Source organism: Lampetra fluviatilis, chromosome 9 (genome assembly GCF_964198595.1).
Source record: "Lampetra fluviatilis chromosome 9, kcLamFluv1.1, whole genome shotgun sequence".
Taxonomy (NCBI): domain Eukaryota; kingdom Metazoa; phylum Chordata; class Hyperoartia; order Petromyzontiformes; family Petromyzontidae; genus Lampetra; species Lampetra fluviatilis.
The window spans coordinates 6,697,372-6,725,333 of NC_136283.1; the positions used below are offsets into that span (position 1 = coordinate 6,697,372).

The 27,962-nt window shown below is 39.4% G+C and overlaps 1 protein-coding gene across 2 annotated transcripts; it reads left to right on the forward strand.

The window, feature by feature from the left end:
- The first annotated feature begins 129 nt into the window (after window positions 1-129).
- Window positions 130-27,942, forward strand: LOC144934168 (annexin A4-like). 2 transcript variants are annotated; one of them, XM_078859711.1, is made up of 14 exons: window positions 130-283; window positions 2,345-2,408; window positions 6,096-6,474; window positions 16,051-16,074; window positions 17,537-17,623; window positions 19,078-19,196; window positions 19,604-19,712; window positions 20,617-20,711; window positions 21,014-21,127; window positions 21,629-21,799; window positions 23,735-23,905; window positions 24,380-24,455; window positions 24,577-24,689; window positions 25,195-27,942. In XM_078859711.1, exons 2-14 carry the CDS (start codon window positions 2,346-2,348, stop codon window positions 25,318-25,320), a joined length of 1,647 nt encoding a protein of 548 aa, XP_078715837.1. In that variant the 5' UTR covers window positions 130-283; window position 2,345; the 3' UTR covers window positions 25,321-27,942. The 2 variants fall into 2 exon arrangements, with proteins under 2 accessions (XP_078715837.1, XP_078715839.1); XM_078859713.1 differs by lacking the exon at window positions 16,051-16,074 and having other exon boundaries at window positions 131-283.
- The last annotated feature ends 20 nt before the right edge of the window (window positions 27,943-27,962 follow it).

Below are 27,962 nucleotides of genomic sequence, written 5' to 3' on the forward strand. Positions count from 1 at the left end.
GCTGTTCCTTGACAAAGATGGCCGCTCCCACTACCCCCACCGCTTGCCCGCGCGCGCCTCTCCCACCACTGTGGTAACGTACCGCGCCGTCACGTGGTGCCCGCTGGACCAATCGCGCGCACGGGATTGGCTCGCGCGCGCGCGCTTCCGCGAGCTCCCTTTAAAAGAGTCCATCTTGACGACGTCGTCGTCATCGTCTCCGTGAGGTTCCTCCTCATCGTCGTCGTCCTCGCTCGTCCGTCCGTCTTCCTCCTCTTCGCCGTTTCACGTCTTCAAAAAGCAGGTGAGCGATAGGCGCACTTCTCCGACGACGACGACCGCGTTGTGGTCTCGCCGCCCCCTCAAAGCCCCGCGCGGCTCTGCCTCGGCTCGGGTTTGGTTTGTTGGCGATGTTCGTCGTCTGTGTTGGGTTGTAAGTCGTGGGGGGGGGGCGGGGGTGTTGACGCTGCTGTGTCTCACCATCGTTGCTGGGTTCCCGTGGTTGGGGAGGGTCGTCTCACTCGCTATAGGCTACCCCGGGGTTCGATTCCCAGCCTCGGCCAAGATGTTATTTATTTGAATTTATCTTGTTATTCGCCCTTTTGTGTGTTGTGTTGTGTGGGCTCTGCGAAGCCGCCTTTAATGCCAAAGGGGGGCAATGTTGCTTGTGGTTGGGGCGTTACCGTGGTGTTTGTGTGAAGATGCCGTGCCCGAGATGGCTGCGGTTGGAATTCGCAATTCGACACTGAACGTTTTGCATTGCTTTGTAATAATTACACGAAGTTTTTAAGAAATGGATGTCGTCTTCTTGACAACGCTTTCGTGACTGCGCGAATTCATAATCTTGGGTCTTTCGGTAAAGTCCACCTAGGTGGTTAAAATAATAACCATCTACGTGACTTTGCCGAAAGACCCAAGAATATAAGATATCGTCTTTAATGTACAGTTTTAATTTGGCTTGCCCCCTACCGTACATATTCCTTTATATTTTTTATGTATTTTGCACCGTCACTGGCTTAATTATGTTTATTATTGCATGTTACTGTGGTATTTTGTGCATATTAAGTACGTAGTGTACAGACTTCGTACACCCTGTACTCTACTGTATTATGTACTGTATGTATACACGCCACGGTTTTGACTGCCTCCTAGTGTTTATGCTATTTGCTACACCTGGACTCATTTGTAATAGACACCATGACACCTCCTACAAGTTAAATAATTCGCTGATTTCTGGCCCGCATTTGCGGGTAATGTGGTGCTCGAATAACACGTCGAGTGTCACGGTGCTTAAATAATACACCATGGAGAAAGCTACAATGTTAAGCAAAGGGTGGCTATGGATAATTCATGGTGTCTTGTCAAGTCTGAATTTTGAAATGCACCAAAACAAAGGCACTTTGCTTTGTTGTGAAGGAAGTGGTAATTTCCTTTTTGTTTAAGTGTTTCTGCTGTGGCTATTCACGCCATCCCGTTGCCAATGGAAGACCATTCAGCGCCACTCGTTCAGTATGTTAATAACCCACAAAGAGGTACAACAATTGAATAACATACACCTATAGTGGTTCAACCCTTTATCTAGTTGGGCCATTGTAAATGTCCTTCCACCTGCGTATATTATAATGCGTGCTTGTGAATTTGCCTGTTGGGTTCAGGATTTAATGTGTCTGGCTCGGTTCAGTTATGTATTAAAAATCATGGATATGCCCAAATAAGTGTGTTTTTTCTGTTAAAGTATTTGATGACGCAGCATTTTCAATATTATGACCAAGGCCAGCGAGCCCTTTGGGCTAGAGTGTGTGGCAAGCATTTTGTTTCACAAATGTAATGCATGTGTAGTTATAGCAAAATATTTTATTCACGTATAAATTGCAAGATGATACTGAATAGCTTTTAATAAAAACATATTGCATGTGTTCTTTCTACTCTTTCACCACAGAATGAAATGAATTTACTGTCTTGGGGCCCTGTTCGCATCTAAGAATGTAGCATTTCCTGAATGGCGTTAGTCTGTACTGTATTAGCCTTTTCCTCATTGTAGCTGTGTTGTAGAAAGTAATCTTTACCGACCTAAACATGTTGTCGGCAGAAGGATCATTGGCATACAGAATGAAAATGCTGATCTTCATAGTTTTTTTTGCATGACTTTGAGGGTCGTTTTAGATTAATGCAAGTATGGTATGGCTGATATAAAGTGTTTTTTAGATATACCCTTGTTGGCATAAGAGGATGACTTGCCAATTTTAATATTAATGTTAGCTATAATATATAATAGAAATTTGGAATTCAATGTTGTTAATGCATTGTTTTTTCAAATGCTTCACATGAAAGCACAATAATGTTTGTGTTTTTTTATGTTTTGCAGGATGTCTTATCCCGGCTACCCTGGTGGAAACCCCAGCCCTTACCAACCAGCTCCAGGATATCCAGTAAGCTTTAGCTCACTACCACTCGCTTTCACATACATGGCTGCATATGGTGTGGTGAAGGGAGTTGTGGGCATTGGTATATTATTAGCCTTGTATTTAAATTTGGTTGTAACGCACATCCTCACCAATGGCACTCAAGCACTACAACCCTCCCTTAAATTCCAGCACTGTGCTGGTGAGCTCTACTCCATCCCACAGACCCTTACTATTATCGCCGCACCCATACTGTACCTACATTTTGAGAATTGGGGGTTTGACAAACTTGGGACACGGCACTGTAAAGTAAACCCCGGTGCATTATCAATCTGCTTCGTCATGCAGCACTATTCTGTTTCGGACAGCCTTACCATGTTGTATGTGGAAACTTTCCATATAACTCAAGTGACCTAGAAATGCATTTTCGTGCTCAACCATAAATGTTGCTAACATTAAGTAATAAAAAATATGCTGCTTTTTGAAGTCAATCGGATGCAAAGATTTTAATTTTACTGAATGGAATTTAAATGTCAACAACGGTGGAAATTAGCCTGATGTGTAAATGCGGATAGGTGACTGGGCTAGATGGCTCCTCGGTGTTGAAGACTGGTTGCGATGAGCGTCCTACAGAATGTCTAGACCTCGTAAAATGGAACGATGGCAACATACTTGGGGATTTGCCTTAACCGAGGGTGTTGGTGGAAAATGTGACTCAAGTTTGCCATGTCATTCGCTGCCCTCTGTGTGTGTGTCAGAGAACGTGCCGTGCCTCGAGCACTCTGTCATCGGACACTAGAGATTGTATTGTTACGTGTCATTTTATGTTCAGTTAATAAATAAAAATCGATTTTACACTGATTGATATATTTAGAAATCTCGGACATACCAGCAATGTGTTTTCAACGAGCTTTATGGAGCATAATGTATCGGACCGAAAGGGCCCCACGGTCCGAGTCGAGAAAATTATTCGCATAGCATTCAGCCTCAAAAGTTCAACTCTCCACACTACTCTGGCTCTGATTATGTAATAAAAAAACACTTGCCTGGAATCAGTTAAAGCCTAAGCTGACAGTTTTTCAACGAAAAAGTATTTAGGGGGTGGGAATAGTCAGGGCAAAATGGTCCAATCGGCGAAGCTCGCACACGAAACGGAAAGATTGTCAGGGTGTGCCTTTGTGGTTTCCAGTTCTATTTGAGTTGTACAAATTACTGGAGCCTACTTGTGCTCCAGTACAGTACACTGTACTTGGAGATAAACATGCTCTGAAGTAAAAACACATTTCTGCTCTTCAAGAAACATCTCTTTCGATAAGCATTATTGCAAGCCGTTTTGTATACGTGTTTGGTGCTTGTGAAAAAAATCACCAGTAATGTGCTCCATCCCCTCGGACCTCGAAAGCTTAACAGAGTTGAGCCTAGGCAGTACTTGCATGGTCAACTATCAAGCACAAAAAATAAGTGCGCTTGACATTGGGCAATATGTCGAGGTCAGTGCAGCAAAATCCATTGCCATTCTGTACTCTCCTTGCCTCCATCAACCCACAGTGACCAGTATGATGAAGTATGCTCAAATAACCCTCACTGCCTGCCTGGAAGTGGGGAGGCACTCATCTCATCTTGCAGTGGACTGACAATTGTGTTCTACATGTAATTGTTTGGTACATTCTTTTACGATTGTTATAGTAAGATACTCTTTGCCCATCGCGGGTTTTCCCATCGCGGATTTCACTATTTGTGCCAAATCTCCTTGAGGTAGAGCTCGCTGATCGTGTCTCTGTGGCTTGGCCATTTGTGGTTGACCACAAAATGGTTGTACAGTAGTGCATTCTAAAGTACCGTACTCCTAACTGCACTACTCGCAGTGATGCTGGCCGCAGAAGAATACACACACCATAGTCATTCATACAAGTAAAACAAATTTTAACTGCATAATATTTAGAGTACGTATGTCATTAACCGTATCTTTATTTTGCTGTGCAACTTATATTTAATACTGCAGAAATGATTAATAATTTACATTATAAATGCATCTCGTTTAATTTGTGGGTTAATGTAGGGTAACAAAAGGAACGGTTGTCTTACGAACTGCGAACCAAACCCTACTTTTCACAATGCCTTTGAGTTTGCGGTTCGTGAATTTGCCGATTTTTTTATGCTAGTTTCAAGAACATAACCCCCGCAATGGACTAGGGTTTTTGGTGTACTTGAAAATGTATGGGTTGCCCAACTACAATGATTGATGAGGAAGCTCAATGGAGTTTTAAGTGCAATGTCGTATGTTGATGTTGCATTTATCCATTAACAGGCAAAAGCCATTAGTTAACTCTTTTGGTCAGAATTTAATAAATGAGGGAAAGGATAAGTTTATATTTGTAAACATTGCAATCGTATCAGATGGTCGACCCTTAATGGAAAGAATTTGCTATAAAACTCCCACGTGGCTTAACCCCTAAATAAATATGGTTCGATCAATAAGGAGTTTACAGCATGAAGCAGGAAACTCTGACTGTGTATAATATTAAAATGGCTTAACTTTTTGGAAGAAAGTACGTGATTTATTCATAACCACCTGAAGTAGCTACGTTCAGTGCTGTAGAAATGGATGCATTTGGTACCTTTTTGCCAAACGGGTCCCATTTTGTAGCTGCTCACCCCGAGCTATAAATGCTCCGATAGTGCATTCTTTTTACCACCAGCCCACAGGGGATTATTGTGTCCGTCCGTCGTGCGGGGAGGGGTGGGAGGGGTGGGGCTGGGTGGGGAGAGGCGGGTCACCCCGTGGTGCCCTTATAAAACTCAACGTTTAACCTACTCACGCCGGCTTGTGCCCGCCCTCACAGTTTCCCATATTTGCGGAATACACCACGCCGCCGTTGACCCTGGCCATTCATTGACCACGTTCCTACCAGCTCTCTCCGCAGGAATGTGTTTATACTGTTCGCCTTTTGGCGTTCTCTGGTCTGACACTTGAGACTAGGCCCTAAAGAAGGCTTCTGTCTCTGGTGTAGGCCAGTCAGATAATATATGCATCGTCTATCAGAGCATGTTTGTTTCCATGTTCACCATAAGTATGTGTTTTTTAATCCTTGCAAAAGGTTTCTGTGGTGTTTTAACATCTTAACACCTGTTTTTAGTGCCAGAAAGGGTAAACATTTTTTTCATATCAATGCATTTATCACTTGGATAATCTAAACTCGTATACTGTACAATAATGTATAGATTGACAACTGGTGAAAAAATACTATACATTTTATTTCCTGGAGATAATATGCTTATAAAAACATATCCCATTGGTCTGAAGTGGTCAGTTTCAACGTTTTAAAAATTTAAAAGTGACTTAAAATCCCATTATCCGTATGCAAATGCATATTTTGGGTACAATGGCTATTCACTTATCATAACAAATAACTACATGTTATTAACACTATTTGTTGCTTCCCTGATTATTTTTACGTTTGCAGCAAAAAACCAATTCATCAAGCACACTTGTGCTCACATCCATTTATCTCGCTAAAAGGCTCGAATTAACTCTGAAGTTTTACTGTTACTAGGTGGGGGACTGGCTGCAGTGTATGAAAAAGTGGCCTGAAATTTCAACTGCTTCCACCAGGAGTGGAATCCTGCATTTTGCAGTTCTCATCCCCAGCGTGTGAGCCACGAAGGGTCCTGTGACAATATAATGGTGCCACGTTTTCTTCTAACCTCCCTCAGGGCGCTGCCTACCCCCAAGTAGGGCCAGGCGGATACCCGGGCTCAGCAGCAGCGTACCCTCCGGCCGGGGCCACATACCCTCCCGGAGCCGGTGGCTACGCACCTGCCGCTGGGGGGTACCCACCCAACGCAGGCGCTTACCAGCCCACGGCAGGGCCGTACGGGCAGCCTCCGGGCTCCTTCCCTCAGTACCCACAGCAGCCTGGAGCTGGATACCCAGCTGCCGGGGGCTACCCAACCGGACCGGCGGGATACAACCCGTCCAACCCAGGCCAGTACGCGCCGCAGCCCGGTGCAGGTGGATACCCTGGCGGAGCTCCCTATCCCACGCCTGGAGCTCCCCCCTATGGCGCTGGTCCTCCAGGCCCCCAGTATCCAGGTATGAACAGTTTTGTATCGGCCATGTAGTATGTATTTATTGTGCTTAAGAATTTCATTTGTCGGTACAGCATCTTGGAAATGTGCAACCTGCTTTGGACTTTGTAGTCAGTTATACAGTAAAACCCCGATTATCAGAACACTTGGTAATCTTGACTTGTTTGTGTGTCTTGGTTTCATTTGGTTTTGTGTGACTTTTATTTTTGTAAATGTAGAAGATTACATTTTTTGCAGCTAAGCTCACAGCAACACTGTAGGCATTGGTTGATCAAATTGTATTAGTCACAAGGACTATCATGTTTTGGGCTGATCCCAAATAAAGACAAAGTTTCATGTTTTCCACATGAAAACTCATGATTATGCACGTGTATTGCACTCGTGGCAGCAATACCGATTGTAATATATTACTTGATAATTTTTATGTTGCATTCTTTTAATGCTCTTTAGTCAATGCTACTTTGACCCCCACTTCTATCTCTACTGGTCTCTTGCTACCACTAGCGAATGTCATGCCATCCACTGGCAACTTCACACATTGCTGCCTGTCTTCTACTGAGAGATGTAATGCAGCTTTCCTTATTTTTCCATTTCCATGGTCCACGTGTATTGTCCTTCATTCCAGCCGACTGATTAAAATAGAGTATTTACTGTTAAAAAAAAATCTCAAGTACAGTAATGTAATAAACTTTGGACTTAATTCCACTGGTTTATCTCAAGATATTGTTTAAGTATGCACAATAAGAGAATTTTAAGAAAAGGGTTATTTTTTTAGGGAAAGGAAATGCTAAAAAGCCAGAGGGACTTAAGATGTTATAGTAGAAGTGCAAATGTAGCTGCTTTTTGGGAACGAAGTCATAAGTAGAATCGAAGAGAAATGTATTGAGCCTGGACTGCAGATGGCCAGTGGAAGAAAATTCCGGAAAGGGAATTTGACAGTGCCCAATGCTATTTTCAGCTTTTATAGATATAAATAATTTAGAAAATACGTTTCACATTTGCGTTGTAGTATCTGTACAGTAAGTACTGCATTCCTATTCTGGTTGTTTTCCTGTTAAAACATGTGTTGCTTTGCACGGCTGCACGTGCTGTCAAGCTAAATTACCTGCAAATTTAAGTTACTATATCTACAACATGGAAAAACGCCAGTATTTCATACTACATAAATTGCCGTGGCAGTTCCAGTGTGAAAACAATGTGGGTATAGGAGGCAATATCATTCCTTATTGGAATCACAGTTCAAGTATTGTGTTTGGGAGAGCAACGGAAGTTCTTGATGCGGTATCATTTGCTGATTTCATGGAACCTTTGCCTCATGTCTACTGGTGAGTTATGCTGACATGTAGACATGGACATGTTTTAATCTGTTATAAATCTTGCAGCTGAAAAATTTTATGGGAATGAAACATTGGTTGGGTTTTATGGATATTGTGCTGCTTGCATATGTGGGGTGCCATGGTGGCGAGATGTTAACTACCTCGCTTGGTATGGAGGAGGTCGTGGGTTCGATCCCAACCATAGCCCCTGTATATTTTGGAGTTTGCATGTTTTCCCCGTGGTCGCGTGTATTTTTCTCCCGAGTCCTCCAGTTTTTCCCTCTACATTTAGAAATGTAAAGAGTCCCTTAGTTGAGCTATTTGTGGCAAGGTCGCTTCTGCAAAATAGCTATATAGCTCTGTGCCTTACATGGTAAAATAAAAATAGTAATAGTTTTGTTGCCAGAAAAAAGGGGAAAACTTATTATCATATTTTGGTACTGGCAAAGGAGGTCCCATGATGTAGATGCTCACCCCGAGCTCTCATTACTCTAATAGTGCATTGTCTTTGGTTTGTATGCCTCTTGGCGTCCTCTGGTCTAATACCATTTGAGATGAGGCTCAAAAGAAAGCTGTCACTGGTGTGGACCAATCAGTTTCAAGGACAATGCATATACTATCAGTGTTTTTTGGTTTGCATTCTGACCACAAGCATTGTGGTTAATGCAGACATGATTCCTTGTAAAAGGTTTCAGTTTGGTGTTTTAACATCTGTTTTGTTGCCAGAAAAAAAGGGCAACCTATTATATCAGTAATAGTTTAACCCAAGCTATTTTAAGCACACAAACATGTTAATATGCTTTTGTAATGGTGTCGAGCTGCTGAAATACCTAAGGAAGTTTATATATTGACTTATACTGTCTTGTATATTTCTTTGTCACCATTTCACCATCTGTGATATCTTGTAAAAAAGTGTTTCTATTTTTTACATGTCCATCACTTTCGCTTTCTTTATTAACTGGTGCAATGATTGCTTCCATTAAAGCAATGACAGAGTTTGAATAAATGTATTAATGAATACATTACTGAATACACAAATGAAGGTTGTTGATAGGCATTAGCAAGCTTAACCCACCCCCATATCACTTCAAATTCTTAGTGGATGAATGTGGCTGTACCTTTTAAATAAGCTCCCAGTAAGGTAGGTGGAGCAGAAAATATAATACTTTACGGACTTTTAATTTTATGGCATAATTATTACATGATGATATATTTGTTAGAAATCTTCATACAATGGTAATTAATTTCCTATGACTAAATATCCAGGCTTGAGCACATATGGTGCTTTAATGGGTGACCATATACAAACAAGTTATCATCTTGGGCATATGGGGCTATGTTGTGGGCAGCAAAGGACAGTGCAGAAAGATATGTTGCTCTTCTTATATTCTCCCATGCCTCTGACCCACATTGATCAGCTTGAAGTATGGTCAAAGAATCTCCACAAGCTGAACTAAATGGGGAGGCCCCTTATCCAGCAGTGGATTCCAAAAAGGGATGTACACATGCGAGAATTCATTACTAAATGCCTAGCTTACTAATGAATGGTACCAAATAGCCCTGTCTACAAATGTGGTTTTGTAAGTCTGCTGACAAGTTGCCAGCATGGGAATGAGGTCCTAGTTCTGCCAAGTGACTGTAAAGAATAAGCACATGATAATGAAAATGTGCAGATTTAGGAGTTTATACGATTGCATTAGGTATTTTTGTTTTCACTAAGTCCGCTTTATTGATCACATTGGGAGAAGGAACAAATAGAGGAAAAGACAACATTCTATAGCCTGGTTTAAAGAGTCAATATTACCATCACTATTGAGCAAATTTCTGGATGTAGATAGCATGGTTTCATCATTACTTCACTGAAAATTTTGAATGGTGTGGGTCTTGCAAGTGACCAGGATTTACTCAACACCTTGGAATGTTCTCTGATGCTGAAATATGAAGCATTGTGGCATCGGAAGTTTGACCAAGTTGGTGGATTCATAATACCCAGGATCTGAAGCAAGAAGGATTTTAAACCCAGATGACCCGCTTCAGCATGGTTGCAGAAATAATTGTCAAATTATGCTTCTAAAATATTCCAAGAAAATACAACTTGTGGAATTGTATTCAGAAGATGCCCTGGAGCACGCCCATTCAGGAAAACCGATTCGCAGGATTTTCTGATTTTCTGCGAGTTGAATTCCATGCTTCAGCCAAAGATTCTTGGCAAACTATTTTTGTTGCACCAATTGCTATAAATGTCATCAGGTCTGGATTTATAAAGAAAATTGATTTAGTTTAACTCTCAGGAAATGCCCTCAACCGGATGTTATAGTTTTTCCAATTGTTGCTCAGCCTCGGGCTTGACTGACTCAATGTCTGAGATGTCTGCTGTTTTAGTTGAGTGACTATTTTGCTTCACGTGGAATCCTTATGCAACTGCTGTACAAGAATGGAATGAATTTCAAGAATTTCTACCTGGACTGGAGATGACATGAGAATAGCCTGATGAAAATCAGAATAGCCTGTTTTTATGAACACATCATCATCAGCATCTTTCCCAATGTGCTTTGTAAATCAAACTGCTTTTCAAGTGTTCATGATTTTTCAACTCGGTATATTGTGAAAATGCCTGATGATATGCAAGACACAATGAACCAGTTTCAGATAATTGGGGTTCTACTGTATATGTACGCTGATGAGAATTATTGTACAGGTTGCATATTATTCATTGAAAATACTTAAACATTGTACATCCTGGGTATGATCACTACCCATGCTTTATGCACAATTACAGTAATAGTGTTTTGAATTTATTTATCTTAATCATGCAATTGTTTATAGAAACTTGGCCAAAATATCACATTTGTATCATTGCTAACAAGTTGTGTTAAATTTTACTTTGATCTGTAAATAAAACATACATTCTTAATGTCTTTCAAACAGGTGGATACTGAATCCAGTGCCTCCCCATGAAGCAGATCCTTTATTAATTGTTAAGCAACCTGAATGCCTTTAACTCTAGTCAGCCGTGAAACTCAAGGACATACTTTGAACAATATTGCCATGATATGAAATGGTGCGTCTTTTTAAGACTATAAATGTTCTTTATTGTGATTACAAATATTTGGAATTTAGTGTACATACTATGTTAGATTCCAATTATAGTTTGTTTAGGCACTTTAAATAACTGTAATTTTCACAATATACACAGGTGTCATATTTTGCTCATGAAATACCATAATACCATAATTCTACTCAGCTATACCATTGCTACATGTACTTAAACATGTTTTCCTTATTGTCCAAAAATATTTAAACTAAGGTAAATCACAGTACTATACAGCACACATTACTTTGATTTTAATATTCCCTATATAATGTTCAACCTTTGGCCAAGAAGACCTCCCAAAGCCGTCAGTCCTGAGGGTTATTTGACCATACTTCACCATTCTGGTCAGTGCTGATTTGAATACTGTCAGTAGCTAAAGTAATGTGAAATAGATTTATCTTCAAATTTTAAAGGAAACAAGGCTATCTCAGTAAATGATATGTATCCCAAAGTATGCATGGTATATGAGTAAAGTTATGATATATTAAAAAAACTCAAGGTTAATTTAACTGAACACCCATACATAGCTCATAATGATTGTGTTTTGACAGACATTGATAACTAGTTGGTGAATATCAAGTACACGTGTGTGTGTGTAATATATGTGTGTTTCATGTATTCTGTGATATGTCTTTGGCAGTGATGTGAATACAAGGGAGGCACTGTTGCACAATTATCTTTTTGCATGCATTTTTCAAAGTCTCTTACAATGTTATGCCTGCAGGCAAACATGTCAACATGTGTTTTATTCCCCAAACAGTGCATCCCCTGACTTTTTATCTTTATGGGTGTTAAATTTCTACTTGCAGAATTACAATGGGGCACATATAGCCAAATCAGAGATGATGATGACTTGGGAGTAATAAAACGTTTAAGGGGTTTTCATTATTGTTTGAGGGATTTTTTGTAAACATTCAACTGAACCCATTATTGCTTAAGTTCCGAAACCATTTCACCCAATTCTGTTGATATCCTGTACAGGAAAGTGTTGCAAATTTATATCATTCTCACATGTACAGAGAGATGTGTAGCCAGGCACTTGGATGTTAATTATTCTTAGTCCAATTTCTGTCATTTGATTGTCCACTGGCCCATGTATTTTTCAGCAAAAAGGTTCGATTATATTGTTGATGATCCAGTTATATAAACTACTAATTATAGAAATATTTAGAGACTTGCTTACAATCACCTCCGATTTAGTGCGGTTGGCTATGTACAATGCGAAAGAAGTTCAACATGCATAATAAAGTCCATTTAACCTGGGAATAATTATGGCATTTTGATACCAACAAGAAACATACATGGTAATCTACTTCATGGATAATGAGTTGGCTATGAATATTTTCAACAATCTGATTCCCCAACTCAAATGTGAAAGATCCCATGTAGAGTGTAGCAGAAAATGCTATATAATCTTCTCAACTTTCCATTACTAACAGTAATTGCCCGAGACAGGTCCGCTTTGAACAAAGTCATTTTCTTCGGTAGAATTTAACTTTGAAAGTTTGCAAATGATTAATCAAAATTCCAAATATCCATGTTTTATATACTTTGTTTTGCCTGGTGCTCACAATTATTGCTAACTAGAACATATGGTTATTGTCGAATTTTATTAATCGTTATGCAAGTGTGGAAATTATGTTGATCTGGCCCTAGATTAATGCTACAAAATAATAGTTTAATGTTGAACTCTTGCACCGATTAAATTAAATATACACGCCACAAAAATTTTCCATGAAATATTTTGCCTTGATTTCATTGGGGCTGAATATTGTATATAGCTTTTAGTAAACCTGTTTTAATTAATGCTGTTATATTTAAATGGCTGTTCATTCGAGCATTCTAAACCAATTGCATGCATGTATGCCATTACAAATATATTGCAAAAAAGCACACGACTACTCTGGCTCACACACCTAGCTCTAGTTCCACTGGTGCCAAAGATCGTATGCCATTTAGAATGCACTAATGTTAATTTTAAATGACCCAAAGCTTGTCTGTGAAGTTGCGTTTTTGTAAAGGCATTTAAATTGAAAAATCACGCTGTTTCTGGCTATATGGTAAAATGTCTCCTCAAAATTGGTGTTCTCGTGGTAGACTTGTGGCATTAATCTTGTAATCAAATTTTGCTGATTTAATGTATCTTGGTGTATTTCTTTGCAATTCAATACTATGTAATGTTTAGAAATTTAATAAATGAAGTACTATACTGATCTGTTGCGTGTGCTTCCTTTTTCCTTTGTATTTTCAGTAGGGGTTTAATGAATGATTTTACTTAAATGAGACTACTTTCTCACAGCTGGAAATTCTATAACATCATTTAAAGGTCATAATGTTAATAGAATTGATTTCAGCTGACAGCGTTTAGCAGCACAGACATTGTCAAATTTTACTTCTGAGGTTTTATCACAAAAGAGTAACCACAGTGTACCTGAAAAAGCAACATAGCTCTTCAATGGATAAACACGTGTGTGCAAAAGGGTCCTATTTGAATTATTAAAACACATAGATATGTGCAGTATAATACTTGATTGCCAAAGCCAGTGAATGCTGTCATGTATTGCATTTAAGGTGGACCCTCGTGAAGAATGTTACATTAAATATTGTGAGCCTTTAAACCTTAATTACTTTTAGATTTGAAGCTTTCGTGACTGCAAGGATTAAATTTTCGATTTAAAGCTTTCGTGACTGCAGGGATTCATCTTCTTGGTTTTTTCGGTAAAGTCACGTAGAAGGGAAGTAATAAAATAATAAAAATAAAACATAATAAAATTAAACAATTCTCACGACGTTTCGGCCACAACGCAAGCAGCCGTCCTCAGGTGAAGAATGAGACACTTCAAGCTAGGAACTTACATATAAGCTGGGTTGGGGGTGGTAGAAGAGCGCCTTAACAAAAAGAATGTGCATATCAAGATGAGTTTAGCATATACATGGGAAATGCGCAGGGGGCGGGGGGGCTTCAAAGTCATACCATGCCCACGCACTATGCAGGATCAAGAGCACCAAGGGGGGGTGCAGGGATTAGCATTAACAAAGGAAAGGAATGCCAATGATATGTAGCTGCAGTAACTAAACAACACCGTAGAAAACTAAGGTATAAACTACATACAAAGACTAAAATATAAACTGCATAGCACCATCAGTATACTTACTATACTCTACAATAAGCTGAGTTACTAACAGCAAGTAATACATTACAATACTACGTCGTAAAAGTTATATAATATGCTTCCATCTAAACTTTATTCTCTTACATCAACCGAGCATATACCGTACTATATACTGCCATAGATAAACCCAACATTAAATTATATACTGTATTGCAATAAACCACATTTCAACATAACACTATGTATTATTCTACCTACCCTAATGTGTATCAAAATGGTTTATTACGTCCTTCCAATGATTGCTAAGCCAGAATCCATCTTCTCGATTAAAATTGTCTCTGTGTTTGTATATGTGGATCGCCTCATGAACGAATCTCTCATGATAGCCAGGTGGCTTGCAGAGAACCTCTGTCTTGGAGAAGTCAATGTCATGTGAGCCCACTGAGTTGTAACAGTGATCTGCCACGGCTGAGGTGTTTGTCCTACTCTTAGTTCTTTCGGTAAAGTCACGCAAGTAAAAAAACGAAATAAAAATTTATAAAAATATTGTTTTTATTTTTATTAATTTTAATTTCATTTTTTTACCTACGTGACTTTACCGAAAGAACTTATTTACTTCGTACGAGTTTGCCATTGTTCCGTATAGCTCACTTACGTGTTATTTGGTTGTATGGTCAAAGGTGGTGTTCGGCATGATGTGCAACGTTTAGCTTTCAGCAATTCAGCTTCTGAAGAAGCTTGCAGTATTTGGAGTGAAACAGGACATCATCCAGAACTATTTGTCGTGCAACCCCAAAGCACATTGAAGAGCTAATCTTGACTTTGTTACAGACAATGTAATGCAATTGCACACTAATTGTCATTTTTACAAGTGTTGTGCTGAGTGTGCAATACATGCAGATGTAATTACACATGCTGAATAGTATTGTTAAAGCACATCCTTTGAATAATATAATGCCAAATTAGATGTTTTATAATTATGGGCAAAGTATTTTGAGAGGCAAATATACTATAGACTCCATATGTTTCAAGATATGATTTGAAGAACAAGAATCTTGCAAGGTTTAAGGATAAATGAGCAAAACACAACGTACTTGGAACTTTTTTTGCACTACTGGGAAAATGATGTATATCGTGGCAAACTTTAGGGTACTAAATAGAGGCGAGCTTGAGTAGGTTGCAGTGTTTTAAAAAAATGTAATTTGATAATTAAAAGAAACATACGACTATACTTTTTAAAGAATACACATTTTTTTTCCATGTTTATTTCCTACTATAACATATTGGACATCTGTACACTGGCATATAGAATAGACCTAAAACCAAAAATATACAGACATGGAAAGACGCATTCTGGGACTTATTGAGTGAAAGGAACAGATCTGAGACATGCAAGTTTGGTATATCTTATGAAAAGTTGCATTTGGTCAGGACACATCACATGATGATGGAATGACAGCCAAATGAGGGAATGTATTTGAGGATGATAATCATGTATGTGGAGATGAGATTACCTCTTATGGAGGCATGAGATTTATTATGACATTGCAAAATCATGAAAAATGGCAGAAATTTTGGGAGGCCTTCATCCAGCAGTCGATTGAGCATGTGCTGCTGATTATAATGGAAACCGATGTCGTTGGCACTTTTCTTCAAATAACTTTATTCGCCTTTCATCTTGATACCTAATTTTGCCACTTCAGAGATTAATGCAGACGGGTTAAGAAAAAACCTTTAGAAATAATATACTTTGCTGTACAATAATGTCTTTATGTTGACGTGTAGAATGTGTGTTTTCAGTGACTGATTTTATTTTTGTGTTAATATTCAACATGAAAGTAACTCCAATGTAATTTCATTGTTGAATATATAACCAAAACATTACACAAATTGGCAACATGGGATTTCACTTGTTTAGTAGCTTGTTTACACCACCCCTGCCATGTTTTAATAATGTGTTAGATGCCTTGGAAAGCTCTGTTTTGCTTCTTAGCTAATGCTTCTGTACTCTGCTTTGTTTTGCTATCTTTTTATGTGTCTCCTATCTTCATCTCCAGGGCTAGACCTACTCTTCTGGAAGGGTTGTACATCCACTCTCTCATCCCGAGACATTCGTTTTATTTCACCTTGACTGGCAATCCCAGATGGAGTGTTAATTTTATATTAATGATCTGTACAAAAAAGTGTGTGATCCTCTCGTCTTTGACAATGTAATTAAACGTTAATGGAAATTATTTCCACATTGGTTAATACATTCTGCTTCCTGACTGGCCTTTTGCATGTTCAAATTGTGTTTTTATTCTCGTACACCATGTATTTTTAATTGTGGATTAAGATAACCGAAGCCAAAACTTGAACATTGCCCCTTGGTTTGCCAGCCACTGCTTTTGCAGCTTTACCTTTTCATTGTGAGAATTTTGGCACAGTCACACATGGGTGTGCAATTTGTGTATTTGAGTGTGCACGTTTTATCGATGTTTTTGTGTGTGTGTTCATGGTCTAAACTCTAAAACGTCATGCCAGAAAGTATTTATGGATGCTAATTGAATGCGGAGAATGTCATATTTTCTGGAACGGGGCATTGTGACCCATATACCCCTCCATGTTTATTAATGTGAAATAGAATGCTGCAGTCCATGTCCATAGAATAGCATGGACTATTCTACATACAATATATACAGTAATGTTAGTGTTCTAAATGTAATGGTTAAAAGTTAATCCACCAGACCAATTTCTTTCAACCATCCAACGAGTTAATCCATTGAGTTCAAATGCGCAACCTACAATCGACCAAACAAAAAAAACACTTGCAAACCAATTTATAAAATAACTTGGTTTTGCTTTTTAACCAGTGTTTGTGTTGACTTAAAGCTTTCATGACTGCCAGAATTAATATTCTTTCGGTAAAGTCACGTAGATGGGTTGAAAAAACATAACAACCTATCTTGTGACTTTACCGAAAGACCCAAAGAATATAGTGTTTGTGTTTTATAAAAAAAAAAATCCTAAGTTATTGGTGGGAAACAGATATGCTACCTTTTTCAGTAAACAATATTGCTGAAACCATTGTCTTCATTATTAAGAAAAAAAATCTCACCTTACACTTATAGCAGGCTGTTGCAGAAGTTTCAATTATTCATGAATATAGAGTTTTAATTGCAGGATTAACATTTTGTAAAGCATGTTCATGTGAAATTCAAATGTTCTTCTCCAGGTATACATTGGCCGCACATTGTATAATGAATGTGTATACTCACTAACAATGCATTGAATCAGAAAGTAACACATTTTCAATATTTAAATTATTTTAAATACCACTGTAATAGATCAATAACATTGGATTGACGTTTAGTTACTTTCTGATTATTGAGAACGGCGAATTGTGTATTGCTTTTAAAGGATTTGAACTGGAAGTGGTCTCTTGCACAAGGAATTGCTCGCGGTTGTGTTATGCATGTTTGGTGAGGTACAATGCCACTTGAGTGGGAGGGAGTACCGCTGTACTCGATTGTGCCTCAACTCCCGCGCGTGTGTTTTGTGTAGGCCCTGCTGCCGGTGGCTTTGGTGGTGGCTACTCTGCGCCCCCTGGAGGACCTGGCTATCAGGCCGCCCCTCAACCCGGTCCACAAGGTAACACTTGCTCCAGCACAGCGGATACCTGATGCACAAATGGAAAAGAAAAAAATCTCCAGTGTACGACTGGTCATCCAGAACAGACCATACAACATCACAACGTGATGCCCAATGCACAAATACGAAGGAAGACATTGCAGCGATCCACTCCGCTGTTCCTGACATGGTTATCTGGCTTGACCACCGAAATGTGAAATTGTAGTTGTTGCTGCATCTACATCAGTCGTATGAAAGAAGTAGGAAATCGAGACCCCATCGTACAACGCAGGGCATGTCCTTCCTTCACTGTTGGCTGCGGCACACATTCAACGTGAGACTGCTTGTAAAATGCAATCTGTGTTGGTTAACAAAAAATACAACCGATTTGAAAGCTCAGTTTTTTTAAATAATTCATGGCGTATTGTCAAAGGGGTTGGTATGCATGTTGTTTGCAGGCTGAAATTTCTAATTTTTTCATAATTGCAATATGATTTATTGTAGTACACGTATCATGAGACATTCAATATCTGTAATAATTGTATACAATTTTAACAAAACAAATGTTCAGCCCCTTTGTAAATTCTCTGCTGGTTGCATACCTCTCCACCTTACCTGGACTGTGTGGGTTGGTGACACAGAAGCCCAGGATAAGTTCAGGTATCACTCACCACTGATGTTAGCTGTAGCCAGGAATTGATTTCAGGTCATTAGGTTCTTGACCATACTAGAACCACTGATGCTACTCAATCCTCATTCATGGTCACTCGTTAGAATTATTGTGTACAGACACAAAGATTCTTCTTATTTTACCTAATTTCCATGGCAGATTACAACTGATTAACACTCTGATTTAAAGTTGTATGACATTTATATATATATATAAACGCCCTTTGTCCCAGGGCTTCTCACAGCTCTTGATATAAAATTAGTCATGCAGTCATTTCATAAATCTGCAGTTGGGTGAAAGTCTCACCACGAGAGTTACCTGACCACGCTCCACCGCCCTGGTCAGTGGGGGTTGGTGAAGGCGGCAAGCATAGAGGTGTGAGCACAGTGCAACAATTAACGCTGACAATGTTGCCCCTACAAGTAGCCTGCAACACCAAGTTGTGTGCTTGGCGATCAGCCACCCTAGCACTGTCCGAGCTCAAAATCCTTGCCTAGCTTGCGAGATCTGACAAGATAGGGTTCCATCTGGGTTATGTGGTCATAGGCATAACATTAAGTGAAAACAAGTGTCATAACTAATAATGTTAATTAACTCCCCACAAATGACAATGTTGTATGCGAGCTCTGCTTTGAACAACCTTATTTCCCAGTGCATTGTTGCGAATTTGGGTAATGGGTCTTATTTTTGCTCGCGAGATGGCGCTCTTATCACTCGGATCCTGCGATTTCAGCTTTGACTGGTTGTGTGTAGGTCGAAATCCATTCACGTATATATTGGTATTTGTGTGTGCGCGTGCGTACAGGTGGCATGTACCAGAATCCCCCGGCATCATATGCTCCTTCAGCACCTCCTACTCAGCAGCCATCTGGTGCTTCCTACGCACAACCAGCCTACCAGCAATCCCAGAGCACCCCTGCTCAGGTGTGCCTATCCTGGCTGACAATAATAATACTACACACTGCTTCACACTGATTGAGGCCAGCTGGGAGGGTGCTGCCTAAATCTCAGACGAGGTAGTAAAAACCTGAATTGTTGTGGCGCAATTCATAAAATGTAAAATTATTAGCCAGTGTCTATTATACAGCATATTTTTTTAAATTATGCAATGTTCAGTGACTGTCTTCATGTTCGACGGCGAGCCAAAAGCCTCTGCGAGGATGATCGGAGTTTGCGTTATAGTTCATGCTGCTTGAGATCGGCAATGTGTTGTTCATTTGCGGCAAGCACTTTGTGTATAATAAGTGTGACTTAGTGATGTATGCCAATGCAGCTCGGCGAGCACTGGACGGACGCGGTACGAGCCGTTGTGTGCGTGAATCTCGTCTCAGGTGTCGTACCCGAGTGCTGGTGGAGTAGCACGAGGCACAGTCCGTACTGCATGTAACTTCAATGCCCAGGATGACGCTGAGGTGCTGAGACGTGCCATGAAGGGCCTTGGTAAGCCGTAGTTTACATCAAGCACTCCTGATATATTCCCAGATAAATTGTGTGGTGATAAAAATGCACTTCTGGACACTACACAAGTCGACTGCTATCCTTGGACACTCATCCCAACTAGTTTTAGCAGCGGGATGTAACACCTGGCTATGCTTGTTTAATTGTTTGATTTCTCAACTGCTTAAAGTATAATTCATGATTGGTCATGATGGTGATGTGCTGGATGATTAAATGCTTTGTGTGCGTGTGTTCATAAATATGTATTGAACTTTACACCTACATATGTATTCAGCATCTCAAAGTTAAGTTAATTGTGACCATTTTGTCTAATGTTCACACCAATTCAGACCCCCTATATCCAAGGACATGTATCTGCCTTGTCCATGCTTTTCAAACGGGTTTGAACACATTCCTGCGGAGTTGAGCTGATAGGAACGTTGGGTTGCTCGGTCAATGGCCAGGGTCAACGGCGGCATGGTGTATTCTGCAAATATGCCCGACCTGTGAGGGTGACCAGCCCCTCCCCTCCCTGCACGACGGACACAATAATCCCCTGTGGGCTGGTGTAACCAGGAGGTTCCTACCAGTAAGATGTGGTGCTACCTATACTCTTTAGGCTGCAAGAGAGGTTTTGGGCAATAAATGAAGTACAAATGCCTTCAAGATAAAATATTGCATTTGTTGTATTTTATTTGCTCCTGGCACAGATCTAAATATATTTCAGCGCTTCAATCGAGGCAAAAAGTTACATTTATACCACTGATGCTGCCCTCAGCTTTAACCTGAACTTTTAGGGATTGGTTGGCAAGTCATGTGAATCAATGTTTTGATGTTATTGCCAGATTCCTTTACTCGTAACAATACATATTTTTTGTAATGCTGCTTTATTTTTCTATTTCTACAGGCACTGACGAGAGAGCGCTAATTGATATAATTGTAAATCGTTCCAACGATCAGCGACAGAAGATTAAGCTGGCTTTTAAAACCATGTATGGAAAGGTGAAAACAGCACACAACCATGAAAAGCTTTTTTTCTGCCAAAAATGTACTTGTGGCCAAATAAATGCTTTAGTTATATGAACTCGGAGGTTTTTGTCGTCATTTAAAATTTTTATTTATTTAATTACACATCACTAATACTTTTCACAAGTAGCACATCAATTTAAATAATGTAACATGGTTAAACTATCTATAAAAGTGATCTTCTATAAATCGCATTATCCTATTCTTTTAACTTTTTTGGAACTGTAAATGATCGTGCTTATTTATATATTTACTTGCATATTTCCTTCTCTTTTTAGGACTTAATCCGAGATCTGAGGTCGGAACTGAGTGGTAATTTTGAGGAAATAATTTTGGCTCTTTTCATGCCTACCACATACTACGATGCTTGGAGCCTCATGAAGGCAATCAAGGTATGGCGTTTCATTTCAGTGCACACAAGAAGTCGTTAATGTCTTGTCGTAGTGCTTCCATAATGTTTACGTTCATAGGACCCTATGTGGATTGATGGACAAATATTAAGGCAAATCTAGTGGATACTGACTTGGTAATTATCAAAATGTTGGTTCAAATGTAAATTAACATTTTACATTCATTTAGCATTCAGTTTTTGTTTTCTTTACTCTTACATATTTAATGATGCAGTCTTATACTCTTAAAATATTATATTTAGAAATCTGAACAAATAATTAGGTAAATACTAAAGGTATATATGCCGCGATACCGTATTAAAGGGTACCATTTTATATTGTGACCTAGGATTTGTAGAACACAAATGGAAAAACTCACATCTGACTTTTACTCTGGATCACTAATATTCCAGTTAGATTTTCGCTTTTATGGTTAGACAATTTGCATCTAGTCAATGCTCCTTGAACTAATAACATTATTGTTGTTGTTTTTGTTCATTTTAGGGAGCTGGCACGGATGACAAGGTCCTCATTGAGATCATGTGCACACGCACCAACCAGGAGATTAAAGAGATTGTTCGTGTCTACCGTGAAGAGTTTAATCGCACACTGGAGAAGGACATTCGCTCTGATACCAGTGGGCACTTCAAACGCCTCCTCATTTCCATGTGCCAGGTACTTTTTTTAAGGCATTCGTTTGAAACGGTTTAGATTTTCAGAGGGAGCCCCCCCCCCCCCCCTAATGTGTGCTGTTTGCATATGACGTTGTGCTATGTGATGAAAGCAGAGGGGTAGTGGAAGAGGATTTGAAGTTCTGGGTGCAAAAAATTGAAAGGAATGGGTTGAGGATCAGTTGGACAAAAACTGAGTACATGGTGGCAAATTTCAGTGGAAATAAAGCAGAAGGATGATTGCAAATTGGAAGTGACCAGTTAATAAAGACAAACAAACGAGTTTAAGTAGCCGAGTGCAATGGTGTGTGCTGATAGATCACTAGAAGGAGAGATGAGAACAAGAACGAGGGCTGGATGGCTGAAATAGCGATAGATGACTAGTGGGGTGTGCAATAAGAGGGTCCCAGTTTGGCTGAAGGGAAAAAGTGTACAAAGACGGTGGTGAGGCCGGTGCAGTTAAATGGGAACGAGTGCTGGGGCACAGAAAAGAGGAGGACAAATCGATGGCAGTCACAGAGATGAGGTTGCAGTGGATGTTGAGTTTCACCAGGAAGGACAGGGTGAGAAATTAAGAAGTGAGAGGAAGACTCAAGCTGGTAGAAATCTCGGAGAAGATTATAGAGAAAAGGCTGGTTGTGGTTTGGTTATGTGGAAAAGACAACAGGAAAATTGTGAGTCAGAAGGTGCAAGTGATGCAAGTGGAAGGAAAGATCAAGAGAGGTAAGGCATACTCTTAGTTCTTTCGGTAAACTCACGTAGGTAAAAAATGAAATTAAAAATTTATAAAACAATTAAAAAACAATAAAAACATGTGATTGTATTGTTTTATTTTTATTAATTTTAAATTTCATTTTTTACCTACGTGACTAAAAATAAAACAATAAAATCACATGATTTTATTGTTTTTGTATTGTTTTATTTTTATTAATTTTAAATTTCATTTTTTACCTACGTGACTTTACCGAAATAACTAAGAGTATGAATCCTTGCAGTCACGAAAGCTTCAAATCTAGAGGGAAGGCAGACTAAGAGGTGGGGTGATGTAGTGCCATCAGACATGGTGGCCCGAGGAGCGGAAAGAGAGATGGTGCAGGACAAGGCGGCATGGAGAAGCTTGGCAAGGACAGAGGACCCCACATGAGTGGGACAAACGCGTGGAAGAAGAAGAAACAGTTTAGATTTTCACACAAATTTATTCTGGTGTTTTGCATACATTTCTCTACTGTGTTGTTTTTAAACGTCGTATTTGGTCCGAAATAACTTCCTTATAGAGTAATTGTTTGTACTCTACATTGTTTTGATACCTCTGAGTGGGGGTAATAATACATTTAAAATTAACCTTTTTACCTTAAACCTTTAATTATCTCAAATACTCATTCTGGTGCCTCAACATGTACTGTATGGGAGGCGTGGTCTAATTAATAAATGATGCCGCCTTTTTCGATTGCGAAACATTACTTCCTTACATCAGAGATCCTTAAATAGTTCCACAGGGCTTCTAGCCTGCCGAAGCTATTCACTGGCTAGAGTTACAGTTAAAGGGGGAGAAAAATAAAATGACCTGTTGGCATCCTCTGGTCTAACACCTTTTGAGATTAGGCTCCAAAGAAAGCTGTCTCTGGTGTGGACCAATCAGTTTCAAAGACAATGCATATATTATCTGAGTATTTTTTGTTTGCATTCTGACCACAAGTATTGTGGTTAATGCAGACATGATTCCTTGTAAAAGTTTTCAGTTTGGTGTTTTAACATCTTAACACCTGTTTTTGTTGCCAGAATAAAGATGGAAAACCTATTCTCAGTCTGAAGCATTGTCAACATCCGCTTGCATTTGATGTCTGTTAACCAAGTGAATCCATTGGTATCAGATCTGTCAAACACGTGTGACTGCAACTGAGTACGCCGTCTTCATTGGACAATGTTTATATGCACACAGGGTAATCGTGATGAGTCCCAGACAGTGGACATGAGCAAAGCGCAGTCCGATGCGCAGCGACTGTACACTGCCGGAGAGGGAAAACTCGGAACCGACGAGTCGACCTTCAACATGATCCTGGCTTGTCGCAGCTTCCCACAGCTGCAGGCCACCTTCAACGAGTACACCCGGGTACGCTCCACCTGGACACCATCTCAGAATCGGAATTCTGGAGGCATCCGATGGGCTATGAAGCTCTTTTTCACAGATGTTTACGAGTATTACAGATGTCCAGTCGACGTATGTCCCTGTGTTGCCTGTCCACGTACAATACGACGTCACGTATCCAACCGTCACGTCTGTCCAGACTGTTTCACCGCCCACAGCCAGTATTGTGCTTGGTGTAACTGCTATGATTGTCTATAAATGTTCACATATCTCTGACCGTTTCACATATCTGCCTGTACATCGATCCCCAGTGAGTCGGACACATTATGTTTTACCGTACATGTCGTTTGTTTAGCAAGGCATGTAATGATACACTTTATCTAAATGTGTAAATTCTGTCCATTGTTGTCTTGTAACGGTTAAAAAAGGTAAAGATTCCTTCTTTAGCAATGACTTGCAAATACAAATGAGGTATTTATTTACCTGTGCTCTTTGCAGATGGCGCAACGTGACATTGTGAACACAATTGACCGGGAGTTTTCTGGTGATATTCGTGACGGCATGAGAGCTATTGGTAAAGCACCGTACACAACCTTCTGTCGCAGTAACGCATCGCATAATACGAGTAACAATAAGCTACATTTCCTGAAGTGTGCACTCTTTAACCTCAGTGCACCCTGTGTTTCCGTCTGCAGTTCAGTGCGTGCGCAGCCGGCCGGCGTACTTTGCCGAGAGGCTTTTCCATTCCATGAAGGGGCTCGGCACTGACGACTCTGGGCTCATCCGTGTCATCGTCTCTCGCAGTGAGGTGAGCGGCACGTCAACTCGTATAGTGAGCCCAGCTCTAGTTTTAATCAATTCCTCGTAGCAGAACATCTTATCTTACATAGATATACATATATAGCGTCTTATTCCAAGGCACTTTGCAGCAATTGTTAGAGTGGGGGGATATTAATAGTGGTGGTGTCATTATGTTGACAGGAGAAGAGGCTGGAGAGGTTAAAGAATGCTTGGGGGTTGGCCTGTGGTCGTAGCTGGGGGTGGGGGGGGGGGCAGGAAGTGGCAGTAGGATGTGCCTGGGAGAAGAGATGGGTTAAATTACTCACAACTTAGTTAATTGGGAAGCAACATAGCAAATTATGGCCCCAACTGCCCAAACGGCAAATTGTTTCACTGGTGCTGCGTCCACCCTCCTCACAGTGACAGCTGCCACCGGGGTTTGAGATGCACTCGTTTGGAGACGTAGTTTAAATATAAGTGACGACAATTATAATAAATATTTTTGTGAATTTATTCTGACTTTATTCCTGCAGATTGACCTGCAAGACATCAAACAAGCCTTCCTGCAGCAGTACCAGAAAACCCTGTACACCATGATCCAGGGGGACACGAGCGGGGATTACAAGCGCATCCTGGTGGCCATAGTGGGAATGAACTAATGATGTCTTGCAGCACTCTTGACACGCACACATTGGTCACAGGTACACATTTACTCTTGAGCAACTGTGTATACAAATGTACACGCGCATGACAAATGCTTCTATGCGTTAATAGAATTTTCACAACCAGCACATACACTAACAGGCTATAGCTAATGTCATTGTAACCAATATGACTGCAAATAGCCTGATGAAATGCCAGCACTACTGTTGAACCATTCACATGACCTCATTGAAATTAGTGTTTTAAAGGTGCCACTGGTATCTTTAAATTAATCGTATTATCCTTCCCGTGCCAAATTCCAAAATAAATATAAGATGGCCACAACAGTTGGTTAATGTGCCTATGATTTGTAAAGGGGGAAATATAACATGAAAAATTGTTGACCAATTCGAAATATGATTATTGCCTTTAACTTCAGCAAAGTGATTCCAAACGTTAGCAAGAATAGCAAATCAAAAGTATTTTTTTAAAATTATAATTTAAAACACTCCACTCATTGATTAAGCTTAAATTTTAACGTTAACTAATTGTGCATATGAAATTATACTTTTTTCGGTTGCAAAGTGGAATGCTACTTCTCGTGTCTTCATTAATGTAGATGCCATTTATCATGTGAACCTATATTGTGACAAATAAGTTTTAAATAAGTTGAATCAAATTGTCTGCAGATACCTGGGGTGAACTATGATATTAAAATCAATGGCAATAACACATACATTATCATGATATATTTCTTGGATGAACTTCCATTACGAGTATCTAATGAACGCTTATGAAATAAAATATTAATTTGGTGTGGGATAACTACGTAAAATCTGTTATCTAAATTTCGATATTTTATTGTATCGTGGGAATTTTGGTTTAGTTGAAGCTAACTCACTGAATATCTACTCTATATGTACCATGTATCAACATGTTTTAAGAATGAGATGCTAAGAAAAAGTGTTTTTAAAATATATACATCAACTTAAATTTTGATGTAAAGCTTTCGTGACTGCAGGGCTTCATATTCTTGGTTCTTTCTGTAAAGTCACGTAGAAGGGAAAGAAAGAATCAAGAATATACATCAACTTGTTTTGTGCTTATTTTCAAGTCCCTTACATTCTAATCGGTTTGTAAACAACAGCACATGTATTGTTATTGGCCAATACTTAATATACAGCCCTTTGTCAATACACTGCTGGATAATGGGCTCCACATTGTGGGTTGTGGAGATTTTTTGACCATACTTCACCATGCTGGTCAGTGCAGATTGGTGAAGGTGGTTAGCACACGTGTGAGAGTATCAAGTATTACAATGGATCTTTGCTGCGCTGCCCTCTGCTACCCACCGCATATCCCGCTGCCCATAACAGCCTGCTGTGCATGGTGGTCGCAGATCCCAAGCACTCGCCCACACTAAAACAATCTTGAGGTCTGACAAAATCCGAAACATTCCGGATAATTTGGTCATAGTCCTGTGAATTACACTGAATATAAATGCATATATTTAATTAACATCCCATTCTCAAAACGTAGACATGTGTGTATATATAGTGTTGTATAATGTATGTACAGTATATGAATGTTTATACATAGCGTGTTACTATAACCAAATATCTTGTGCTCCAATGGTATAAACATTAATTTAATCCCACCACACTTAGCTGCCAAGTCTAATGAGTGGCCATATGAATCAGCAGTAATCCAAAAGCAACCATTCAAAGATAAAACAAGATATGGTATGGTGAACTGTCAATCAACAGTGTATAATCTATAAACAATTCCCCTCCCATATTTGCATCAATTGTAATATCACTTCTGAGCCAATGTTCTAGATTTAACTTCTGTAGAAAATCATGAGTAAGTGTATACAACTTTACAGTATAGTCTATATTTTTTAATAATGTGTTGTGGTGTACAAGGTAAAATGCATGAGCCACTCCCGCAGCTCTTGTGGAATTATTTTCAGTTGACTGATCTTAGTTGTTTTGGTGCATATGAGGAAATTGTTAATGTAGTAAGTATAGCTTAACAGGTATAAATGGGTAAAAACACTTTTAAATAGAAAACTGTACATTTTCAGCCACATCAGTCTCAATCGTGTAAGCCAAAATACACAATCCTGCCCAAGTGTTGGTTACGTAACATTAAATGTCCGTGATGTACGTCATATTTTCCTCCAGTTTATTTCTACAGTTAAACTAGCGAGTTCATCACTACACTGACTGTTTCTCAACACTTAAATATTAGGGGGTTCTTTATATGTTCTAGATCTCAAGTCGGCTTCCAGCAATTGTAAAGGATTGCTGATACTTTTGTGTAAATGCACATTTGAAAGGTTGACTTAAGTTGATATGATGGCAGATGGAATGTAAGCAGCTGTCTTGTGAATGCCGAACTTATTGGTGCCATCCAGTATAACATTTTCCCATTTAAGTGTGCTCAAAATATTAGTATAAATGTATTCTGCCATATTATGTCAAGTCATGCATTGGACAAATGTCATGTGCCTTTATAGTCAATTCACATTGGTATCATTTTGTTAGTTGGAAAATCATTTGATTTTCATTTATATTTGGTGCATATTTGATTCAATTGTATTGCCATTTTATTAATAAACACGCCTGCATGCTTACAATTATTGTGATGATCCATT

Coding starts and splice junctions, on each gene's coding strand:
- LOC144934168 (XM_078859711.1), top strand. CDS start 2,346: ATGTCTTATCCCGGCTACCCTGGTGGAAACCCCAGCCCTTACCAACCA. Junction 20,712..21,013: donor TTAAAACCATGTATGGAAAG/GTGAAAACAGCA, acceptor TTCTCTTTTTAG/GACTTAATCCGAGATCTGAG. Junction 24,690..25,194: donor TCATCGTCTCTCGCAGTGAG/GTGAGCGGCACG, acceptor TTATTCCTGCAG/ATTGACCTGCAAGACATCAA.